The 25,143-nt window shown below is 36.3% G+C and overlaps 1 protein-coding gene across 1 annotated transcript in view; it reads left to right on the plus strand.

Moving 5' to 3' along the window:
* Window positions 1-25,143, plus strand: part of LOC104326957 (formin) — a 143,447-nt gene that overhangs the window by 15,742 nt on the left and 102,562 nt on the right. The window contains exon 3 of the mRNA XM_009931799.2: window positions 8,526-8,587. Within this exon, the coding sequence (XP_009930101.2) occupies window positions 8,526-8,587 (62 nt within the window). The remainder of the gene's footprint in view (window positions 1-8,525; window positions 8,588-25,143) is intronic.

Genomic DNA, 25,143 nt, shown 5'->3' on the forward strand with positions numbered 1-25,143 from the left:
TTTCGACACACACTGGTCCTCATTCAAAACAAGAGCACATTTAACACTGCCAAAGAAATACAATAACATCCCACTGAAAACAGTGTGAGGGCTAATTAGTTACTAACTGGTAATGCCATTGGCAATAAATCAATAGGGATGTCTTTTGAAGGAAACAGAGATTTAGTTGTTCTTTAAGAAAGGGAATGAACGACATTAACCTGATTTATGAAAGTTTATTTTAGATGTAGTCCCTGCTGTGTCTTTCTGCATTTTCTTGTTCAGTTTTGTATCCCACCAAGAACAGGACACACAGAGCCCTTGTTGGATTTCAAATGAAACTTAAGGAACTTACTTTGTGCAAACTCTAGTAACTTGGAAACTCCTTTTAAGCAGCTCTTTTGAATTATCGCATTATCGAGTATGTGACAATTAAATGAAGCTGAATTGGAACTCAGTTTATTTTAAAAGAGGATTTTTGATAGTATTCCTCTTTCTGCAATGACTTGTCACTTCTGCAGTTGCTTGCGGAAGTGACTGACAAAAATGCCTTGCAACATGCCTTATTCAGTTATATTTTTCTGTGTATGTGGAAATGAGAGAAAGGGACATCTTCTGGAGGGTCCGTCTCTGACAGCTGAGATAGGAAGGGGGGTTTGTGGTATCCTGGGTGAAGACTAACTAGTTCATTCTGATGTCACGAAGGTGGTGAACCAGAGTACTTTTTGTAAATGTGCCACTTTATGTATATTGAGTTTATATAATCCATAATGTACATAAATACTCTGAAGTTTTGGTATGCCTTTTTTGCTAAAATAAATATTTGCATAAAAGCTTCCTAAAGACATTATCAGGTGATGAAACCAGCTCCCTAGTATTAAAACACTCTTTCTGAAGAACAAGAAGTTCTTTCTGAGTCCTCCCATTAATGTAATGTATTGCCTCAATATTTCTAGCTTGTTTTCTCCTTGATGTCTGTAAGTTAAGAAACTGTCATTGTGTTGTGTATGGGTGATCTTTGTTCACTAAGCAGTTCCCTGTTCTCACACTTTTCAACCAATTACAGTATAGCAATCTGCTGAGTTAAAATTTCTATGGATTAAGATTTGTTTTCTTTTTTTGATCCTTTTTTTGTAGTTGAGGTAGGAATACTAAATGTTGCTGGTGAATATTCAGTGTGATTATTTTATAAAACTTATAAACAAATCTTATGACCAGCATAAACTCTTAATACATTATGTCACTGAAGAACAAGTTCATCCTTAATTCTACCATGGAACACCATTTAGATGATGATGCAAGTGGACATCATATTAGAAGAAATAAATCCAAAGGACTTTGAAGTCCTGTCCTGTTCCCTATGAAGTTTCATAATTGAAAGTCCACTCATGTTTGTTACAGCTGCATGAATTTTTCTTAGGAAAGAAGACAGTGTTCAGACATTTTGGCATAATTTAAAGCAACTTATATTGGAATTTGGTAGAATTTCCCAGCACATATCATCAATGACCCCAAGGTAGGAAAGTTATGTTGTCTATATGTAAGTGGACTTCTGAAGAGTTTAGTCTGACAGACTTATCTCTTCCTGATAATTCGATTGATAGTATTTCTCATTTCCCTCACTCAGAGTAGACCCTGCCTTACAGGACTTGGGTTGTGGTGTGGAGGTCCTAGAAACACTTAGATATTTAGAGTTACAGGCCACTCGTGATTTACTGTCTGCTTGGAGATTTGGCAAATGAGCAAACTATTATATTTGCCCATCCCATAAAAATCTCATATTTTTTCCCTCCTTTCCAATGGAACAATAAGTAAACAAAATCTTAAAATTGTTGGTGGAACAGAAAAAGAAAATCTTACCACTCATCTCTACCTAAAAAAGCTGGGGTTCTGAGGTGAAGGAATTCTGGCCTATGCAACTTCTTGAACACAGTAAAACATGGTTCAGGTTTTGAAGGTCTTCTGAATGTATAATTAAAAAGTTTAGCGGTGTAATTATTTGGGAATTCTGTGTGCTTTAAAGAAGCCAGCTTAAACTAATCTCTCTATTCCGTATCCTTAAGATATCCTAGCTCAACTTTCTCTGTAGAAACCATAGACACAAACAGGCCTGCAGAAGTTACGGGTGTATTGCCTGGAAACCGTGTCTATCCTAGAAGTTCAGGATAAATGCTAAAGCTGAACAGTTGGGGCAGTAAATACTGATGGACTCATTCATATTCAGATATCAAGGGCCTAAAAAAACTAGAATATGCTGCTATTTTAGATATTTGGTTTTCATGATTACTAAGGGTAGATTTGAGCAGTCCTGTGTTATACATTTTATTTGCAAGACTAGCTTTGAGGACCAAAATTTTAGAAAACACAGTGCTGTAAAAATTAGTTCCATATATTGAAATGTCTTCCTTTGTTTCAGATTGTTCTGTATTAAAGTTTAAAACTGATAGTTGTAAAATACAAGAACTATTAAAAAGTATGTGCATTTTGCATAACTTGCATCAGGGTAAGCAACCTTTCTCTGTTGCCTTACCTTTTTCCCCATATGTAAGTTTTGGTATCTGTCAACTTTTTGAGTTCCAGGTACTGTTATTTTTAAATTGCTATTCAAAAGAACATGAATAAAACCTTCTGCTGTCATATCTGTACACCCCTAATGTTCTTTAGTGTATTGTACACTCTTTGCTCCAGCTGTACACTCTTTGCTCCAGCAGATATGATGAGTAAATTGCTGTAGGCATTTGTCCACTCTTTCACAGCAACTGATACTCTGTTGTTTCCACACAGCTGATGTCTGTGATTCTACAGTGAACTTTCTGCCACCTTAGAGCCTTTTAAGCCCTTTGCTCACCTCTTGTCCATCTTAATTATTCACCTATTTTTAATGGTTTGGTTTTGCTTCTTCATCTTTCCCATTGTGCTTCCACAATGATTCTCCTATCCATTGACATACTATGTTAACGCAATTACAGGTTGCTTCCTCCTTGCAGTGGGTATTTAGTTAAAACACAATCTCATTTCCTTCTTGCAACGAATTACTTTATTGTAGATGTTAATTCCATGCTTTAACTGCAGCATTTCAAAAGTTGTATTACCTTATGATAAGGAAGTGGAAGTAGCTAATTTTACCCTTTCTCAGTCTCCTCCAGATTTTCAAGAAATCAGAGATTTATTTTCTTGTTACCAGAATGTATAATATATTTAGTCATTATGAAAATTATTTCCGGTCTTCTTGTTTTAATCATAATTGTATGTATCTGTAGTAGAGAATAATGCTTCAAACAAACAGTATAAAAAAAAGAACAATTATGATTTTACAAGAGATAACATTTAATGTACAGTGAATATTGGAATGCGTATATGGAGCTGGATTTAAAAAAGCCTCACATCTCTCTCGTACCGGGGAGCTCCACACAGGACACAGCACTCAAAGTGTGCCTTCACCAGTGTTGAACAGAGGGGGAGGATCACCTCCCTCGACCTGCTGGCAATGCTTCTCTTCGTGCAGCCCAGGATACTGTTAGCCACCTTTGCTACAATGGCAAATTGCTGAGTCATGTTCAACCTGGTGTCCCCCAGGTCCTTTTCTGCAAAGCTACTTTCCAGCCAGTTACACCAGCATGTCCTGGTGCCTCGGGTTGTTCCTGCCCAGGAACTTCCCCTTCTTGAACTTCATGAGGTTCCTGTCAGCCCATGTCTCCAGCCTGCTGAGGTTCCTCTGAATGGCAGCAAGACCCTCCAGCTTATGAGCCGCTCCTCCCAGTTTTGTGTCATCAGCAAACTCGCTGACATTGCAAACACTGTGCAGCTCTACACTCTGCACATATTCATAAATGAACTGGAAAAGTGAGACTTGAGAAGGGGAAGCTTGCAGCTGATACAAAGTTAGTAAGAGTGGTGAAGATAAGACTTGAATGCAAATTTAGCGTTCTCTCATCAGAATGCAAATTTTTTTCATGAGAAGTAAAAACAAAAATGAAGGAAAGAAAATATCTAAGATTGAAGGACTGTGGAATAAAATGGAAAAGGAAATCCAAAACACAGAGCTATTAACATGCACTTGAGGGAAAAAATCTTAAATACATACAGAGACTAGTGAACTCTGATCTGATCATTACTCTTTAAAAACAAGACCTTGATGTTAAAATAGATCTTGGGAGATGTCAGCTCAGTGCTCAGTAGTGATCAAAAAGCAACTGAAGTGATAGGAAGTAGGAGGAAAGAAATAGAAGATGAAATCTTCTAGATCATCATAATGCCATTGTATGAATGTCCACATTTTGAATTTTGTGGGAAACTGTACTTTCATGAACACCAGGTACAGTAGAACTGTAAAAGGTTCAGGGAAGGACAGCAACTTTGATCAACGATATGGAACATGTTCCATATGAGGAAAGCCTATGTAGACCAATATTCTTTCAACTGGAGAAGAATCAAAGGGGTATAGGATGGAGATCTCTAAAATCATAAGAAACAGCAAATGGTAAATGGTGAACAGTTGTTCACTGTTTCATCCAGCGCAGGAAGTGGAGGCATCAAATGAACCTAACAGGCATGGATTCAAAATGAGCAAAAGAGTCTTTACCTAATGGGCAATTAATTCTTTGCTGTAGGACGTTGTCTGCTTGCAGGAGTATTAAAATCAGCAATGCACATTCATGGAAGAGGAATCCACTTGCTAACTATTAAATATGCAGACAACTTCTCTGGTTTAGAAAGTTCCTGAATTGCAAATCAGGTTGCTGAAAGAGTGTACTGGAAAAGCACTATTACCTTTTGTCTGGTTTTGAACTTTTTATGTGTCACCTGCTTTTTTAGCTACAGAGACAGGATAGTAGGCGCAATAGGCTTTTGGGTTGTCTCAATAGAGAAAAAATTTTGTTCACTGTGAAACTGCATGATCTTTATTTCACAGTCAGACCACTCTGCACTGTGGCAGTTCTCAGTTTACATCTTCAGGGGTCTGTAGAAAAGGGAACAAAAATAGACTTTGCGTTGTGTCCCTGAAACTCTGTAAGTTAGGAGTATGTGACATGGGTAATCCCAAAGTAAGATTTTTTTTTGCTTAATTCACTGCACTTTGGAGTGTCTTCTGTAAACCAAATCAGTTTCTCGTAAGAACTTCAGCTCCGTTTTCCAAGATTTTGTTTCTTTAGTAGTCTACAATGAGCTTATTTTCCCAAACTAGATATTTTATTTTACTTACATAGCTTTTTTTTTTCCCCTGTTATGCCTCAGTGCAGCTTTTCTGTAAAACCTGATTGACTGGATACCTGCCAGGTACCTTCACTGGGTAGTAACTGTTCACCTGAAAGTGGTCTGGATAGAACTTAGAACTCTGCAAAGTCTTTTGATCTAGACCCCAGGCATCTTTTCATCCTACTTCTGTGTGAAGAGAGGAGCTTTCTGGTGTAATGTTGGTATGAGTTGCGCAGTGGATGCAAAATATGTATGACAGAGCCTAGAGGAAGAAAATATGAATGTAAGGGATGAAAGTGCAGAAAAGTCATAGTGGTGATGGGGGGAAGGGTCATTTTCTCATCATTATCGTTCTCATGAGAACTCAGTAGTTTATAAAGCATATCATTAACATGTCATTATTGTTTACTTTGCTGTTGTGATTTTACCACTGCATAATGAAATTTATTATTCTGCTGCCAGTATGTGCAGAAACTGATTTTTTTTCAATTAGATGTATGTAACTATTATTTCTAGTCAAATTCTTCAATGGTTTAATGATTCAGATTTCCATCTCTGTGTGCAGGATATTTTCATGGAGTGTTAACTATCCATGTAGAATTATACCAAATTAAGGTGACTTCACAAAAAATATGAAAGGAAGGGATATGAGATACTTTGTATTATATAAAACTATAAATGAGATGTGTTTCATTTTCATTATAATACCTTACACACAAAAATAAATGTTTGATTGAGAAGAATTAAAAAGGTGCTTTGCCAGGTGTCAGCTTCAATCCAGGAGACCGTTTCTTCTAATTAAAAAAGAAATATAATGGTAGAAAGAAACAGAAGCAGCTTATGCTGTAGAATGTCAGTTTATTGCATGGTAGACAATCTCTTAAATAAGTTACAGTATGTCAGTTTATGATACACTTGCTCTTATGCAGTAGTAGCATTTTAAGTAATGAATTAGGTTTATTAATTCTGGTAGTCTAGTACTTTCTAAGCTTTTTTTTTAAGGAATAAATAAACTATAAAAGAATTGCTGCTCTCTATCTTACATCTGCCTTAGAACAAAGATTAAACAAAACAATCTCTAAAACTTAATTCTGAGCTTGGAGCTAGGAGAATTGGTGAAAACACGTGCCAACTTAATTTAAAATGATGGTGTCTTGCAAAATGTCTGACAGAAAAATTACATATACTTAGTTTTTAAAATATTCTTTAACTTTTTGTGCTGTGTTAGGTTTCATCCATGGGTTCTTCCACCCTTATTTGACTGCAGAAACATCTGTGCCAAGATAAGAAAATAAGCAACAGAGGGCTGGGAATGGGTTTACATGGTGAAAAATCTGCTTTTGGTGCCCCTGCAGGTCTACGTCAGCATATGTGAACTATGACTCTTACCCAAATCCCAAAGAATGTTAGGCATTGGGCAATCCCACATAGAAAGTAGATCTTTTTGTTAAGATAGATCTGTAGATCTGTATCCTTCTGTCAGCCAAACTAAGAACTGATTGTTAGCAGCATTTTCAAAGCCTGTTGTTTGCTTCGGTTATCACGTGACCTTGAAGAGCTAATCTTTAAGGATGTTCATAAGGTTCATGCACTGCAAACTGAGAGAGTGTTTAACCAGCTGAGGTGCCAGAAGGGTCACAACTTTTTCTGGGGACCTGAGGCAGCTATTAAGTCCTATTTAGGTGAATGGATAAGCAGAGCCTGTGTCTAGCGGGAATATCAATGAGTCAAAGGAATTAACAGCAGAAAATCTAAAAGCATGTAGACCTAACTGGTTGTGATTCCAGCAGAGCAGTCAGGCAATTTTCCCATGCTGGAAAGCTCTAAGTAGAGGCCTGTTAGAGAGGAAGGTGGAGTTTAATAGATACCATTACTGGTTGAAATCACCCGAGTTTTTTATTTTGTGTCTTGTAAAATATCAATCCCATTTCCTTTTTATTTTGTATATCAGTTCAGCTGCTTGCGTGTAGCTTCACCTGCATTTAAAAAAAATACCTTTGCATTAAAAGCGTCCGCATCATACAGATTTCAGGGTGACGACCAGGTTCTTTCCTCTCCTCTTTCCTCCATGTGCTCTCAAGAGAAAAAAAGAAAAAAGAAAGGGGAAAAAAAAAATGAAAAAAGCACCTAGGCACTGGAATATTTTACTGGTCTGATGCTTTGGTCCACACTTTGATGTTCTAAAGCTGTTTTATTGGTTCTACTGTTCAGGGACCATGCAACCCTCTCAGTGTTAGACAATATTGACAGTAAAATTTAAAGTCTTTGGACTATTTTCAATCCTTGTTTAAATTAGGATTTGATTCCTTTTGTAGTTCAGGAAGCAGAAGCCAATCCAGAGAACTGGAAATACGCTTTTGGATGAAGTTTGATTTGGAAACTCATAGAATTGGGGCTTTGATGATCTAAGAATGAACTGCAGTTGCTTCTTTAGGAGGATTGTAGATTCTGGGCCAGTGTCTTACAGAAGACAGGCTTCTCCTAAATCATTACACAGCCATAATGAAAGGTCTTCTCTTTCTTCATCTGGCCAAAGGTAGCTATGGTATGGAATGAGGGAAACCATAGTATGAGACCCAGGTTCTAGAGGTCCGTTTGGTAAATCTACACCTTAACGTTGCAGCTGTCACTAAACCTGTGTAATCAATGCCCAGCCTCCTCATTTTTTCATTGCTGATTTAAATTTCTCCGGCTTTATGTTTCGTGCTTTCAGTTTTGTTAGATCTTTGGATTTTGTTATATTCTCACTAAATGGAAGAGCTAGTTAGTACCCTGTGAAGGTACATAAACCCTGTAATTAATCTTCTTCTGATAGAATTAAGACAAAGAAATCTTTTTATCTGATGCTGTTGGGTATTTTTCCAGGTCTTCATTTGTATTTGTGATTGCTCTTTTATCCATTTTGCTCTGTATAGTGCTTGTATGTTTACAGTTCAGTTTAAATCATCGTATTTAATGCTTTTTTTAGAATTCAGATGCGTGTATGCATGCATGTGTATGTCGTAATATCCTATCAGCTCTACATTTATCTGCAAAGTTAAGCAAAACTAAAGTTTCCTCTTGTTATTTCAGTTCGATGTCTCTTCCCCCCATTTACCTCTCTCAGCGTGGAAGACCTCTATGCTTTATCCTCTGCTCTCAGAAACACCATGGAAAGTCTGGTCATGTGGTCTTAGAAAATAATGCAAATTACTGTGTTCAGATTTTCTTTTCCATCACCATTATAAAAGGTCTTTTATTTGAGAGCCTACATCTACATTCTGGACCTGATGGTGTTGTATGAAATATATTCTGCTGAAGATTGCACATTATTTTCTGACTAATGTAATGTACGTTTTAAATTTTCACAGAGTATCAAGCTGCCATTTTACATTTAAAGAGGGAACACAAAGAAGAAATTGAAACATTAAAGGTATACTTTTAAATTATTTTTTTTCTTTCCCTGACTCCTGCATTTTACAGATTTAAGTAGTGCAAACATATACTTTCCATCAAATGTTAAGAATTTAAATGTTTCTTTCTATAAGTTGTTTTCAGTGAACTGCCAACTCAGTTAAAATTAATCTAGTGAAAATCCGTACATGCACTCATTCATGATGGCAAAAAGCAGTTTTACATGTTTACCCTTTCTAGTTTTACTTGTTGTTGTATTTTCAAATGCTTCCCTCTGACTCAGCAGTGCAGTACTTTTACATTTGCTTATTATATTAAGGCATTGGCATTTAACTACTCTTTCTCAATGAAACATACTTCTATAGAAGCAGTTTTCTGTGATTTTAGACTGTAACATAAGTATGGTAATTCCATTTACGAGACTTTCTGAAATTTTGTATTGAACACTTTATTGATGTCTGGTTTTCTAAGTGTAAGCTTGACAAATTGTCTAATTGTCAAAATCAGAAACAACAAAGTTTAATATTAGATCTCACTTTCCCTTGGCATGATTGACTCTGCTAAACAAAGTGAAATATTACAAGGAACAGTTTTTATCATAAAACCAGGAACTTAAATGGCAGTAAAACTTAAAGTGAATTTGTTGAGGAGTCCCAGTTTACAGAAAAGTTAACAGCATCTTCCTTTTCTCACCAGTTGTGATATATTCTTTAGTATAGCCGCACTGTGTTCTAATACAGGTCCATATGCTAAATCCTTAGTATGCAAGTCATCAAGTACAAAACAGTCCATATTTTATTTGTCATCAAAGGCAAAGAGAATGGAAAAAAATGAATTTACTAACACAGGAATTCTTATGATCCAGTATATTTATACATTGACCATGTCATTAGGCAGATCACATATAGCAATCATCAGACCAATGTGAGTACAGTATTTGTGTTACACAGAGTATTTATGCCTTTGTGTCTGCACAAAGGCCAGGACATAACGGACATAAAAACCTATGAAGCTGAGAAGGCTCAGTGAGGTCTTTAAGTAGACAGAGGTGGATTGATGGTAGCAGTTTGTGGAGTGGACGGGACAGGCAACGAGTCTCTGGTGTGTGCAACATCTCTTAAAATTCAGCACAGGGAAATGCAAGCTAGCACTAAAGTAAACACAACAGTAATGTATAATAAATATTATCAATAATAACTCTTACAAAGAATGGCATGACTATCCCACACAAGAATGGTAGATGTATGCAAGGGCGATTTATTCATTTTGGAAGGGTATCGAGAGAATACATAGTCTCAGCGAGAGAGGAAAATGTGTTTGTGTGTCTGCAGCAACCCTGGAAACAGATGAGGCAGAGGAGACAGGTACTGGCAGGCATCCATAAAAAAGCGTACATCTCTCCAATTTCGTCTTTCATTAAAAGAATGTTCGTCTTGCACATTTTGTTTTCCATAAGAGTAGATCTGAAAGATTCTGGAGGAGAAGTAGATTCATTTATTTGCTGTTTATAACTTTGAATAATATAAACATTCTCTTTTAAATCAGATTGTTATTTTTTATCTGGATTTTTTGAGTTTTCCTCAAATATCATTATGTCTTAATGATTAATTGTCTTTGTATGGTATCTTGTTTAATAGTAAGAAAATTATGAGCGGGTTGTTTCCAGATAAGTGAAGTTGTGGTGTAACTTTCAGCACCAGACGATCTCACCATTTTATATATGTATGTAAATAAAATTAGAAATGAACTAAAATGCAAATATTTGCTGTCCATGACTTATTCACTCTTAGCAGCAATGTCCTACAGGTCGTTTTCTTATATTGCATGCCTTTGGTGATTATTTTCATATTTCATACTGTTTTATCTTACACTGTGCCAAAGGCAAACCAGAAAAGATGATATGAATATTTTTTAGGCCTTTTAGGTAATGGCAGTGAAGTGTCAGGTCTACATCATGATGATCAGAAAAATAATTGATTCAGAAAAATAGTACTGATGTTTATTGATATGCAAGACATAATTCAAACAAGATTTTTGGACTTCCATTTTGGAGTTCCTCATTAGTTGCTGGAGTCCTTGTGCAGAGTTCTGTTTGTAAGTTTTGAAGTCTGATGATTCCCGAGATGTAATGTGATTTTTCATTTTACAAGATTGAAGGACATAAAAACTTTGTACACCAAAGGCCACCTGAAGCAAATATCCTGTCGCCAGCAGTGACCAGCAGTGGGTGCTTAGGAAATACATATAAGCAATACAGAGTGTAAGGGTAAATGCCTTCTTCCTGTATGGTGCTTTTTGTTTTGATTTGGGTTTCTTTGGCAAGTCTGAGTGTCTTCATTGCCTCTTTGTTGCTTCTACTACCACTGCTTCCATGCCCCTTCCTTAATGGTGTGCTGATTCATTTTTTGGACCTCAGCCCAGCCTGGCATGAGGCATCAGGTTCATAAAAGATGCATAGTGACTAAATTACTGAGACATATTCCCCTGCTATACCATTTCCAGCAATTAGTGTTTTAAGGGTTTCCTGAAACAGAGTCTGCACACATGTTATGGTATATAGTACTGATGAATAAATTACAGTATCACATGCTTCCACGACATCTGAATGCTATGCCACCCGAATAGTGTTCCTGTTCTTTTTTTGTATGTCCTTGACAATGAATTCCTTGTACTAGAATGTGATCCATCATAAATGAATCCTTTTTGTTTCTACAGTTGTTCTGGAGCTGTTTATTTCTCTGGAACACGTAGAACGCCATGTGAAAATTTCTATATAGTGCCAGACTAATAATCTAAAAAATATTTAGCCTGAAAATACTGATTTTATATAGTCTTAATGTGTCCTGTATCCAAAGAAGATCAGCACTAAATTATTCACTTTGTGAAGAGAATATCAAATCTTACTGCAGCATGTTATGTTTTGTAGTGGGTGAACTCTGAGTTAAATGCTGCTACATGGTCCTGCTGCTTTGGTAAATCATAAATTGTTAGTTCTGCTTCTAAGTTTTAGTAGTTTTCTAAATGAAAGGGTGTCATTTCAAACTTTTTGTTTTCCATTTTTAGTAGCCTGTCTGCTTCAAGAGGTTCTTTCTTCTGTGTCTCCGATGTTCAGACATTCTAAAGAACAACTTTTTTTTCTCCACGTCTCTGTTGTTAGCCTCTATTATTTTGTCTTTAATTTCAGAGGAATTTTTCCTGTTTTTTGTGATTCATTTTAAAATTATTGCTTTTCCCTGAATTCACTTCAGTCTGTAATATTTAAATATAACAGCAAAGGGACAGGATTTTTGTTCGTTCTTTGTTACCAACATTTGAACTAGTAAAAGTGCATTAGAGAAGGCCCAACATTGTCTATATACTCTGTTCCTCGTGGCTTTTCATTATTTAAGGAAGGGAAGGACATATTTTAAGATAAAAAAATATTAATTACTACATACTGTTGTACATATGCAACATTACATTATAAAATTTCACATGGGAACATACAGGAACGTAAAATTGTGTTGTGACTTAGCATCATAACTTGTTGCATTTTATTCTTTAAGTGTATCACAGAAAAATATGGTGGTAGATATCCTGACTATTGGAAGTGCTTGGGTTAAATGTGATTTTGTACTATGCACTGAAGGAACCTACAGTCAGAAATTTATCTGAATAAGCTCTTTTGCAAACTGATCCAAATCCCATATCTTGTGTTTATGAAGAAGTTTGATCATCGTACCTTCTCTGTAAAAGAATAAGAGTGAAACACTTATTCTTTGTTTTTCCTAAAATGACTTGAAAAATCTTAAGGAGCCCTGGAAGGTATGTGGGAAAAGTTCTCAAAAAGTTGCTAAATGGTCCTCTAAAGGTCAAAGCAAGCAAAGTTATCAAGAATCTGTCCTTTGAAACCTATATATAGTGGCTTGTGAGTGAGAGATCAGTTTGCTTTTTAGCAACAGAAAGTGTCCTATACTTCTGTGCTGTTTCTTTTGGAAGTTATTTTTTGCCTTGACCATGTGAATGAAATTCCTAATTGATTTTTAATCTTTAAGATTTGTTATTGCTATGTTCATTTCCTATAAACTTCATGTGGAATACCCAGAGTACAACCAGATCTTTACCCATACCACCAGTTTGAAAGGGTTGGTGCTGATTCTGTAGACAGTTGAAGATGCAGCGAATGTATCAGTGTTGAAGGGTGTAAAACAATCACTGGATAGGGAGAGTGAATGACAGTAGTGTGTCCTTTTTTTGATGTCATTTGAAATCATTTCTAGTCATCTAGTGTGCAGAATAAATTAAAATTATATTTATTATGCTGTCAATTATTGATGAATCTGTACTGTATCAGATTGCATAACAACCAGAATAACTCTTAACATCTCTTAGTGGGTTCGTTAGCGTACGTAAGTCAAGTGAATCATCTACATGAAGATAACCTTTAGAGAGGGTGATATAGTAGAGAGAAATACTTAGTTTTTACCCATTTACCTTGAACTACATTTACCAGGTGCTGTGTTCAAAGCATTCCTTGAATTTTTTACCTATTATTTGCAAAAAAAGAGGTGATCTATTTTTAAGACATTCAACCATTTCTGTTCTCCACTGTTGAATTTTTTACTTTACCTGCTCGTGCCGCTAGATGTCAGCTAAGTCTTTCAGAAGAAGTTCCCAAAGCATGGCACAGCTTCTCTGCGAGTGTCCAAGTTCGATGCTTCCTTCTAAACCGTGAGAGTACGTGCAGTGGCAACATCCTGCTCGCTGCTTGTGGATCTGGCACAGTCTTAGTGCAGCACACTTTTAATTTTTTTTTTCTGTAAGTTCATTTGATAAAGAGAGTAAAAATATGAAGTATTTGCCCTAATTTCTCCTTATTCCCTTTAGCACAAGGGTACCAAATATCCCTTGATCTTCAGTTATGCTGAAGTTTAATACTGCTTTTGGAAGATGGAACCAAAGTCCTAAGCTGTCCTATAACTCTGTACCCTGTGCATGGGTCTTTCTCTCTGATACAGGTTATTAGGCTTCCACCAACTCACTACATCTTTTGCATGTTCCCAAACTGAGAATAATAGTGTGTTTAGCCATTAATCACGGGTTTTATAATAATATTATTATATTTTATATGATGCACATTATATAATATAGTCTGTAAGAAATAATAGGTATTTGATAACAATAAAATATAAACTATAGATAGCTTTTAAACTATACAATAAATTTTATGTAATAAAGTAATTTTTCTATGTCTCTCGAAGTATCTCATTGCAAATTTTAAGAAGAAATACCTGTAGTTGCATCTAACACAGTTATGAGCATATTATTGAAACTTAGGAATAGTGAATGGTAATGCAGTTGGTGTATAACTGCCTGTGACATTACAAAAGAATAGGCTGGCCTCACTTAGATGAGAATGTATCATGGGCTGTTAATAGCGACCTTTGTGGTCTCATTTTTGCATTTTTGCATTTCTGCGAAAGTATCAAGAGCTGAAATGTAGAAGTGGGTAGAAAGTAATTTCCTTTTCATGGAATAACTTGCTTAACTTGGAAAACAATTTCATGTCATAAACTGAAATTAAAGACTACTGCCTGAAAGTGCCACAGAAAAAGTTTGAAAAATGTGGAAGAAAAAGGAAGGTGAAAGGAAAAGTCATAGCACTGGTCAAAATCATCTGATAATTTCAAAATGATTCATTTTTATTTTGTACTGAGATCACAAAGGCATAAATCATTTTCTTGGTGACTGAGTGGAGTAATAAAGCTTTACCTATGTGAAGACCTTTTCATTCTATTAGAAATCTGTTTTCACATCTCTGATACTTCACGAGTCTTTCCCTGGCCCTTTGGCATTTCACTTCCCTGTTTGTTTTCCCTTACAGTCAGTGTACTTCCATTTTGAATGCTTCTATTGCTCTTTAATTAGAACATGAGTAGAACAAAAGGTGCTGCTTCTCCCTGCTACAATTTGAAATTTGTAGTTCGACTGTGGGAGGCAAGGGTGAATAGTGTTAGAAGCTGTTGTGTGCCAGAATGCTTATCAAATAACCTCTTTTAGAGAAGTTATTTTATAGAAGATTTCACTTTTATTTTGACAATTTAAAATAACTTTTTTTTTAATATGTGAAAGTCAAATTTCATTTCAGCTTCAGAAAGAATATCAGAACTTAGATGCTTTAACATCAAATCTAAACATTTCAAAATGTTTGAATTTGTCTAAGTCTTTTATTTTGTAGATAATCTATTGCAACAAAGTGGATTTTTTTTTTTTAACAAATTCAAATGAAAGATTTCTGAGCTGGTTGCCCTTAGGTAGGGATTTTTATCATTCCTTTCTGGAAAAAGGACAGTTTTTTATTTATTTTCCTCGGCCTCAATTTTGTGTGTGCATATGTGAATTCTTGCATAGGATAGGGATTTCACAATTTGTCAGAAGTCACTATGTTTTGAAATCTATTATTAAAATATGAGGGCCAATGATGAATAGTGTTGAAAGCTTTGATGTATCACAGTACTGAACAAAACTTGTAAGATGCTGATAATATGCTGACTTTTGGTAGTAAAATTTTGCTTCAGGATGCTGATAGTGTTGGTCTTAACCTTTGCAAGATGAAATGCATCTGTAAGGTGACTATCTGCTTTGTGTGTTCTTTGCTGGGTTTTCATGTCCCAGCAAGCATAAATAGAAGAAAATCTGTATCATGTATGCTGCTGCTTCTGTCTGGTGGAGTTGGAGCTCAAAGGAGCAGCCAAGGTCAGCAAGGGTTTATTAGTCAGTCTTTCCTAATGAGCTGTTCAGTGTTTCCATGTGGTGTTACTGATGAAGGTCTCTCAGCTTGTGGTTAATTATTGATACTACTCCTGCCTAACGCTAAATGTTTCAGTCTTTTGTGCTTAGCTGCTAAATGTATGGTTTCACCACTGTGTGTGCTGTGTGTCTTTATGTATCTTCTTCTTGGCTACTTTGTCCTCATGAAGGAATTCTTCCTGTGCAGTGCGGAGCCTCTCTGCAGTGCAAGACAGTGAAAACATAAAGATTGATAAAAGCATAAAAAATATGAGAAAGAAGAGACTGAAATCCTACAAAATTTTATTAAAATATCAATTTCAATATTCCTAAGGCTCCCAGACAATGGGAGCAAGCTTATCTCTAAAGTATATCTCTCCTGAAATAGAAAAATCCCAGCAAGAGAAAAATCAACCTGTAATGAAAAATTTGCATGCCCAGTGCTAGAGAATGTGAAGTAGCAGACTAGGGAATGATAGCAAAGGACAAGAGCAATAAAACAATAACTTTCTACAGGGTGCAAAAAAGCACACAAAGAGCCAGCAAGAAGTGCTTTAATCTCTTCAGAACCACTTGTTGACAATTGCACCTTCATTCAGAAAGGAAGCTTGGAATGATTCTTCGTTGTGTATGAAGACACTCCCCAGTTCAGTGCTTAATAATATTTTAAAAACTTGCCCGTAACAATGCCTATGTTCATGTCATACTGTATAATCAAATTCTTGATGAGTTTTTAAGTATCTCTGCTGTGCTCTGATACTTATGTTAAGCAAAGTTCTCCCCCTTCTTTTCCTTCATTGACTTCCTATTTTCTATATTTTTGATGCAATGGGTGCTTTTCATCCTTTAACCATGTGTTTACACTGTGATTGTTTTCATATCAGATAGCTTGAATATCCAGGAAGAATCTTTTCTTTCATTGTGTTGGGTTTTTTTCACTGCTACTTGCAGTGTCTTACATTGCCACTCTATTATTTTCATCAATACAAATTCACTCTAAGAACTTGGATTGTTTAGAGTTCATGTCAGCTGCAGAATGCTGTTAATCCTACATGTTGATCGAAGGATTTTCCTGTTTGTTTAAAAACCCATATTCTTTATATTGAATACAGTGAAAATCCTTTTAACTCTGCTTCAGCACATGAATATGGACATGGTATTATATAGTTAAAAAGTGCGTAGAGATCAACAAGATAATTTATAGTATTAAAACTTCTGCAAGACTGAGCTTCTGCTCAAATTTAGACACATTACAAAACATTTTGCTTGATTAGGGCTAAAATGAAACTCTTCTAAAAAAAATAATGATAAAAACCCTGCATAGTTTGTGAAATTTAGTTTATCCTGTCACCTTGAGTAAATATGTTACCACTCAGGAGAATGAAGTAGAACACATACTGTGGACATGATGACATCTTATTCTGACACATTTGGAAGACCTCTGCAACATAGGAAATAGCTGTCTACAAGAGAAATGAAGTGAAATGTGATCATGGGAGTATAAAAACCACTAAAAAGTAGTGTCAATGTTATGTTACCAATTTATTAAGACTTTTGAAACACAACTATTTTTTATTATATTCAGTAAAGACATCAGATTTTAGCAGCTTCTGACTTTGCAAATCTAGTGCTTATTGTACCTATTGCATCTTCCAGTGCTGACCAAATTTTAATGTGCCATCTCCACAAAGCCATCAAAAATACCAAAGCCACCAAAGTTGCTGTACAATAACACTGGGGCAAAACTAAATTCCACTGATTGACGGGTGCCACAAGTTACTCTTGGTTAGGTGGGGATCACCCTTCCAAGGATGCTTCGAAACTGAAGGCTAGAGCCTGGCTCCTGACCCGCGTTTTGGTGATGAGGCAATGTGAAAGAAAAGCCACTGGAATTTGAAGAAGACTACAAGAGCTGGAAAGATGTATGGAGATGTGAGAGGTGGCACTTTAGATAGAAAATAGTGAGTAGAGGTACTAGGACAAGACTGGCAAGCTGGAGAGGGAAACAAGTAGTCTGGAAGTTAAGACGGAAAACTGTAGGAGACAGATAGGTTGCAGAGACTTGGATGCAGGTTTTACTTAGAACTGGACAGTTTCCCCTAGAATATGTATACTAGAATGAATGCAGTGTATTCAGTATTTGATTTTATTTTTTTTGGTCACTGAGTAATACTTTCCTTGTTTATTAATCAAAAGGTGATCTTAATATAGATAGTTTCATTATGGATTTTCTAGTGTCACAAGTTTTAATTTGTCAGGATGTTTCATATGTATGAAGTGGCTTTTACAATATGTATTCAGATAGGCATATATTATTATTACTCATATTTTATGCACAGAGACCTAAGGTATAACAAATTCATTGCGATGCTGAAGTTCACATATATGTTCATATCACAGTTCATTTTAAACTTACCTTCTTGCTATAAAATGAATCCCAGAATCTGAGGATAGTTGCTTACAAAATAAGGTGTAGCATTAGTTACCACTTGAGAAACACTGCCTAAAATGACTTATGACTCATCTTGCAGAAGCTTTGCACTTTGAGCAAATACAGAATCTGCTTTTCCAGGTCAGCATTACTATGCCTTTACTATAATATTGTCGTGTCTCTTCCTGAGTTTCCGTGCTTTAGTTCATTATATACCTCTAAATTTGAGTATACGTAATGCAGAAGTCTTAAAAGCTTGCAGCTTTTTCATAATACAGTTTTTAATTATTGTCTGGAATAACTCCCATCATGGTCACTGAATGAGATACTGGTTCTGCTGAAGAGAAAGTTGCTCTGTAGCATAGAAACATTGATGGAGAGGGAGAAAATTAAGGTTGCTCTTGCAGCCACACTTGCGGTTTTTGAATAATTGACCAAGGTTGTTGTTTTAACACATTTTTGTGTGCAATATTTTCTTCAGATTCTGTAATGGGAACTTCTAGAATAATGCTATGTGCATAATTAGCATACAGTATACATTAGTTTAAAATAGGTATGTCTTTTACCCAGTTACAGAGTCATTTCCATAATTGATGTTATACTTCTGTTTATCCAGGTAGAATCTCTGGAGTTCATAAGCTGTATGTTAGACAAGTGTACTGGTATCTTTATCTGCTCAGTGTTGCATAAACATTTCTGCAGTGTTAAAAAGAAGACTAGTTACAAACACAGAGCTGGGTTTTCTTCTACATGTTACCTGATTGGTGAATATTTAAAGACTGTCTTCTGGTTTTACCACTGAAGTTTATGATAGTGTGTGCAGAATTGAAGCTTCCTAATTAAACTACGATAGAAGTTATGAAGGATAACCTTGTGTGTGTAGGATCTCCTTATATACTTTGCCTTAGCAAGGATATCTACAGTTTGAATTTTCTCTTTAATCACTGTAAATGAGGCAAGTATTATATTGTCAATATGAAAAAAATCTTTTTTTATAATGAAGTTTTGAGGAAAGGAATAGATTTTATTTGTCATTCCGTAGAAAGTCTATAACTTAATGAAAACTTGTTTCCTGAATGTGAAGCTGAATATGAAATTAACTTCTGCCTTCATTTCCTTTGCTATAGAGGAAGGGATAGTATTTTTTGTAGTATAACATATTTTGTGTTGAAGGAAGGACAGTTTCACCAAGCAATCCATTTGTTTTGATGTGTTGTAGTGCCTCTCTTAATGTGGGGAACGTGATAACTCTAAACATCAGAGAATTACTCTTTTGAGTGACTATGTTCCTTAAGATAAAATCAAACCTCTGTCGTTATTTTAATATCTGGTGTCATCAAGGCCCCAGAAAAATTATTTTCCTCCATAGCTAGGAGGTGAATGGCTTGCTGCAGCACAAAATCTTTTAGTTGTTTTCACTGCACGTGTGAAATCTCTGTATATTGATGGAGAGGTTAGTCATCTCCTCAGTGTAGCTATTAGAATTTTTAGACAAAAATTATCATACAGAATGAAAACCTTCAGTTTCTAAGTGTAGGGTTACTGTGTTTTATTCTCATAGCAAACTCATAGCACTATTTGGCTGAATATTTCTGTTCAAAAGTAGTATTCATTGTTGCCCGTTATCTTTCTATAGATAATATAACTTTATCTTTGGTTACTGTTTTCCATGTGCTCTACTTACACTGCTTTTTGCTGTAACTTTTGCTTCCACCAAATCTTTGGTTGCAACTTAGCAGAATGTGATATATATCATTACTTTCCTCTGTAGTTACAAAGCTTTGTTGCAATGGCTTAATCTTGGAGTCTGGTTGCCAAAGAAATTAGTTCTTTATACTGTGAAGCAATGTTGACAGTAAACTCTCCTTTCCTCTCCACCCCCTCCCCAAAAGAAAAAGAAGAAAAGAGAAGAAAAACAAGGTTGCATACAATTCTGGCAACATCAGCCACACTAATAAAATCAAATTCAATGTTGTTTTACGACTTTGAATTTATGTGACTGCACAGGATCAAAGGATTTGTATCCCACTGGACTGCAAGGTCTATAGTTCATGGCAAAAAAACTCATCAAAAAGAACATTTTAGTAGTAAGGCATTTCATTTTAATCAGCCACAGTAATAAAAAAGCTGTTAGGTGTCCAAAAACATTCTCCCAAGATCAGAGACAACTTGCCCTCTATTACAATCAGTTTTCTTATTGGATCCATACTGCCTCTGTAGTTTTTGTCACTGAAACTTCATCTTCAGCTTGTTTTCAGTCATTTTTTGCATTGTTTTCACATTTTACATGCCAAATCATTATATGCATCAGCAAAAGTAATGATTAATACAATTTCCCTGGCAATTGAGAAATACTGTAACTTCTTTAAAGTAAATTGTCATCAAAACAAGTGATTAATTAAAATAGAATTTTAAATATCGGTCTATATTTTTATATATTGTATATTATAAATATTTGAAGAGCAGGGTGTTTTTTTTTCTTCTTGGATATAATCTTTTGAACACCACCACAAAGCATAGGTGTTGGTATTTTTGTATCTGTAGAAGCATAGTAACCTTGGCTGTCCTAGGACTAAGGTAGCAGCTGCAAGTGAGAAAGAGAATAGGGAAGTAACTACAATGGTTTTGAAAGACTTTTATTTATCATGTTTGGATTCTGCATGTTAATTGTTCATGGTCTTAGTTCAACAAAAGTTTGAAATGAATTTTTAACATATGGTGTGGTTTCATTCTTTAATTGTCTTGGCCTCAGAGAAGTTGTATGCAATATATGATTTACATTTATTGATGTGTTGCATGCTGAATTGCCTCGTTCCATTCTGCAGAATTTAGATGTTTAACAGAGTTTAACAATATGTAGAGATTTTACCAGTTAAATTGTCCATTAACATATCCATTTTCCTTGATATTTACAGGTAGATCTCAATTTAACTGGCTATCTCTTTTTCACAAACTGTGTAAGATTTATTTTTCCTGGCATAAGCTAGCTTATACTTAGGAAGAATCAACACATGGTCACTTTCTGCAAGGATCGCTCCCTTTCTGCATGGCATGACACGTGTTGGAGGGTACCTTGCCTCTTGCAGCTGCTGTACACTACTTACTTGCAAAATTCTAGTGGGTGTGGTATTCCCTTCTCACTGCTGCCTGAGATACATGCAGGCTTATATTGTTTTTTGTTAGTTGAATATTTTCATGGTTTTACTCTTTTCAAAAACACTCATTCAAATGAACAGAAACTTTAGTATTAGTGGGCTTTTTATGTTGCCTACCAAACATATAAAATCTACATAAAATGCTAAATTATCTACTGTTAATATTTATTTTTAGTAACCTGAAATTTGTCCCTTTAAGCTCATGTTCCTAACAGTTGCCTTTATTAAGTCATTTTTACTCTAGTTTTTTAGTGGTGCTATCATTTGTCTCAAGGGATGACATTGCTTGTGGCAAATGTGCTTGTGGCAAGAAATTAGTGAATCCAAGGCATTAATGATTTTCTGCTTGATGTATAGATCAGATTCAAGAAGGATTTAGATTCCAGTGAGATTTTCTGTGGGGACAGAAATGCCACAGCAGAGTACATCACTTACCACGTTCTAAAGTTGACATAATAGGATCCATAAATGTTGAGTATGCTGTGGAGTACAGTGCACATTATTAGAGATATTTTTCCATATATTGGAATTCATAATGTCTGCAGGATTTTGACAGATTACCAAGAAATTTCAGGGACACATCGAGGGTTCTATCTTGTTGTTTGATTAGAAGTTACAGAGAGGGGGAGGGATTTACTCATATGAGGAGTGTTTAAGTAAAGTTGCATGTGAATAGAGCAGCTGTTGAAAAGCAAGGCGCAGAGATGAGTTGTGAGCTATGTATTGTATAACAAAATCCTCTAAGTGAGTTAATTTGTGTAATCTAAAATGGTTGGATGGTAGTTAACAGGGAAAGAACTGAGAGGAGGGTATGTGTATGTGCAGGAGACAAAACCTAGATGAATGTAATTTTACAGAAACATTTGCAGAACAGACACAAGGCAATCGGGGATGAGGAAAGGAAACTTTAAGGCAACCTGGAAATCACTTTATGAGGAGTATAGAAATGAGGACAGAACATTAAGAGAGAATCAAAAGTCCACAAACAGCTGGAAGAAGAAATGCTGAAGCTTAGAAGAATAGAAGACTGTGTGCAGTCCATAATGCAAAGGGTGGTTTGTATCTTGTACAGAATAATCTCTTGAAGTTACATAGTCCTGGTCAGAAAACAGCTACAGAGTCCTTGTGCCATGCATCTGCTTTGTGTGGCTGTTCATAGTCTTCCTATAGTGACATAAATGGAGGCATGCTTGTTATCTTTATACTTGCATGGTCACTGAAAACTCAGAACTAGTGTGAAAGAATAACCTGATTCAATTCCCACTCCCACTATTTTCTGTTGTCAGCAGACTTACTTCATAAGTTCCAGTTGTGGATAATTTTTTTTAAAACTTATCGTGCATTTAAAAAAAAAAAAAACAAACGGCTATTTCTTATTTACTGTCTTTGTAGAGCCGCTAGACTCTATATGCACAAATGCATTGGCCAAAAGCTTGCAGATCTTTTGACAAGCACTGCTTGTTGGAGACAGGCACACAGGCTTTGCACCTGTAAGGTTGGTAGCCTGGTTATTACTGATTCTGGGTCCTGGAAAATGGTGAAGAGGACAAAGAGAAAACAGAAAGCATATATAAAGAATCAAATTGCTAAAGAATGGGGTTTCATTTAGGAGAAGTATCATTTTACAGTAATATAATGAAAGTGAAGGATGACAACAAGCCTAATAGATATAGCCATTTCAGTGACACGTTTCCCGTGTAGCATACAGTTGAATATGCACAGAAGATGAAATAGGGAAGATGAATCCATAACCAGCACTGGGAATTGCTAGGAAATTAGTTCAGGGAGCAAACCAAAGGGATAATACAACTGACAGAGGAAGGAGAGTGAAAAGTGGCTGAACGTGTTAAACAATGTTTCTTAGTTTTGTATGTAGAACTGAGTCTATAGAAATGAAGTAGTCAAAATGTGTTATAAATGCAAACTAATTCTGAAGTGGCATGAAGAACATGTTACTGGCTACATCAAGAATAGTTTTGACTGAAACTGGAACAATGGTTTGGAAGGATATTAGAAAGATATAAACATACAAGAAAATACAAGCATATGTTAAATACTGTAAAAATGTCATGTTTGATTTGAATGTTTTTGCAATAGGAAAGGAAGATATTATTATGTTAATAACTTCAGTTTCTCACTGATTTTCTCTATTTTGAGAAGTGTAGTTTGCTGGTTTTGGCATTTTTTCTAAGAAAGAATAAGAGAATATCAGAAATAAGAGCAGATGGAGTACAAAACATAGTGCATTTCTCAAAAATAATTTTTCCTTAGGTTGCCTTTAAATACCTACTTGTATGAGTATATTACCTTCATTCAGTTGTTCATTTGCCTGTTTTTTTGAAGCTGATCTTGGTTAGATGGTGTTTCTTCCAGACAGGACAAGAAAAAAGGTGAAATGAAGTGTATCATCCCAGTTATTTCAGTGCAATCAAAAAGGTGAGAGAGGGAAGTAGTAGTAAAACTTCTGTAGATCTCCTTCCCTTGATACCAGTTTAGAAATACGAGGTTTTATTTTATTTTGTATCCATCTGGAGTAGTGGCATAGGAAGGAGAAAATCATGAGTGAATTCAAAATTCCAGGCTGATGGCATTGCTTTGTTCTTGCTGGTAGATAACTCACACTACTTGTGCAGTTATGCTGACAATCCTTTTTTACATTAGTCAGACCTTCAGATAAATACATGTCTTATAAAGGCTGGACGTGTTAGCTGCATCGAACTTTCTGTAACAACTTCACTTATTATATGAATATGCATTCTTTAAATGCAGGAATCCGTCTGTTAAGCATGGCTATAAAATATTAAGTAAGGAAGGAAGTTATTATGGAAGATGCATTCCGAGTCATTCTAAATGTGTAACTGATCTACTCAAATATTTAATTATTAAAATTCTTAATATAAGTTATACAACCTGATCATCTAGGTTTCCTTTTCATAAATAGAGATTTGTACTATTCTATTTTAAATAGTTAAGCTATTCAAGATCTGCTGTGGATTTTGGGTGTTTAATAATATTTGGCATGTCAAAATGCAATTTAATTACCATCTTGAATAATTGTGCAACTTCGTTGTTGGAAGTGTATATTATATTTTTAATGTATAATCAAATAGCTACATGCTTGGTGTCTATTTATAGGTTTTATGTCGTAACGTGAGATTGAGGAGCTCTTCATAGTATGTCACAGAATCACAGAATCGTAGGGGTTGGAAGGGACCTCTGTGGGTCATCTAGTCCAACCCTCCTGCTGAAGCAGGGTCACCTACAGTAGGCTGCACAGGACCGTGTCGAGGCGGGTCTTGAATATCTCCAGAGAAGGAGACTCCACAACCTCTCCGGGCAGCCTGTTCCAGTGCTCCGTCACCCTCAGAGGGAAGAAGTTCTTCCTCATGTTCAGACGGAACTTCCTGTGCCTCAGTTTGTGCCCATTGCCCCTTGTCCTGTCACTGGGCACCACTGAAAAGAGCTTGGTCCCATCTTCCTGACGCCCACCCTTCAGATATTTATAAGCATTTATTAGGTCCCCTCACAGCCTTCTCTTCTTCAGCCTGAACAAGCCCAGCTCCCTCAGCCTCTCCTCGCAGGGGAGATATTCCAGTCCCCTCATCATCCTTGTAGCCCTCCGCTGGACTATCTCCAGTAGCTCTTCATCTTTCTTGAACTGGGGAGCCCAGAACTGGACAGAGTACTCCAGATGGGGCCTCACCAGGGCAGTGTAGAGGGGAAGGAGAACCTCCCTTGACCTGCTGGCCTCACTCTTCTTGATGCACCCCAGGATTCCATTGGCTTTCTTGACAGCCAGGGCACACTGCTGGCTCATGGTTAACCTGTCGTCCACCAGGACACCCAGGTCCCTCTCTGCAGAGCTGCACTCCAGCAGGTCCGTCCCAAGCCTGTACTGGTGCATGAGGTTGTTCCTCCCCAGGTGCAGGACCCTGCATTTGCCCTTGTTGAACCTCATCAGGTTCCTCTCTGCCCAGCTTTCCAGCCTGTCCAGGTCACGCTGAATGGCAGCACAGCCTTCCGGTGTGTCTACCACACCTCCCTGTTTGGTGTCATCAGCAAACTTGCTGATGGTACATTCTAACTCTTCATCCAGGTCGTTGATGAAGAAGTTAAACAAGACTGGGCTGAGTACTGACCCCTGGGGGACACCACTAGTTACCAGCCTCCAACTAGACTCAGCGCCGCTGATGACAACCCTCTGAGTTCTGCCATTCAGCC

This window comes from Opisthocomus hoazin, chromosome 7, assembly GCF_030867145.1.
Source record: "Opisthocomus hoazin isolate bOpiHoa1 chromosome 7, bOpiHoa1.hap1, whole genome shotgun sequence".
NCBI classification, from domain to species: Eukaryota; Metazoa; Chordata; class Aves; order Opisthocomiformes; family Opisthocomidae; genus Opisthocomus; species Opisthocomus hoazin.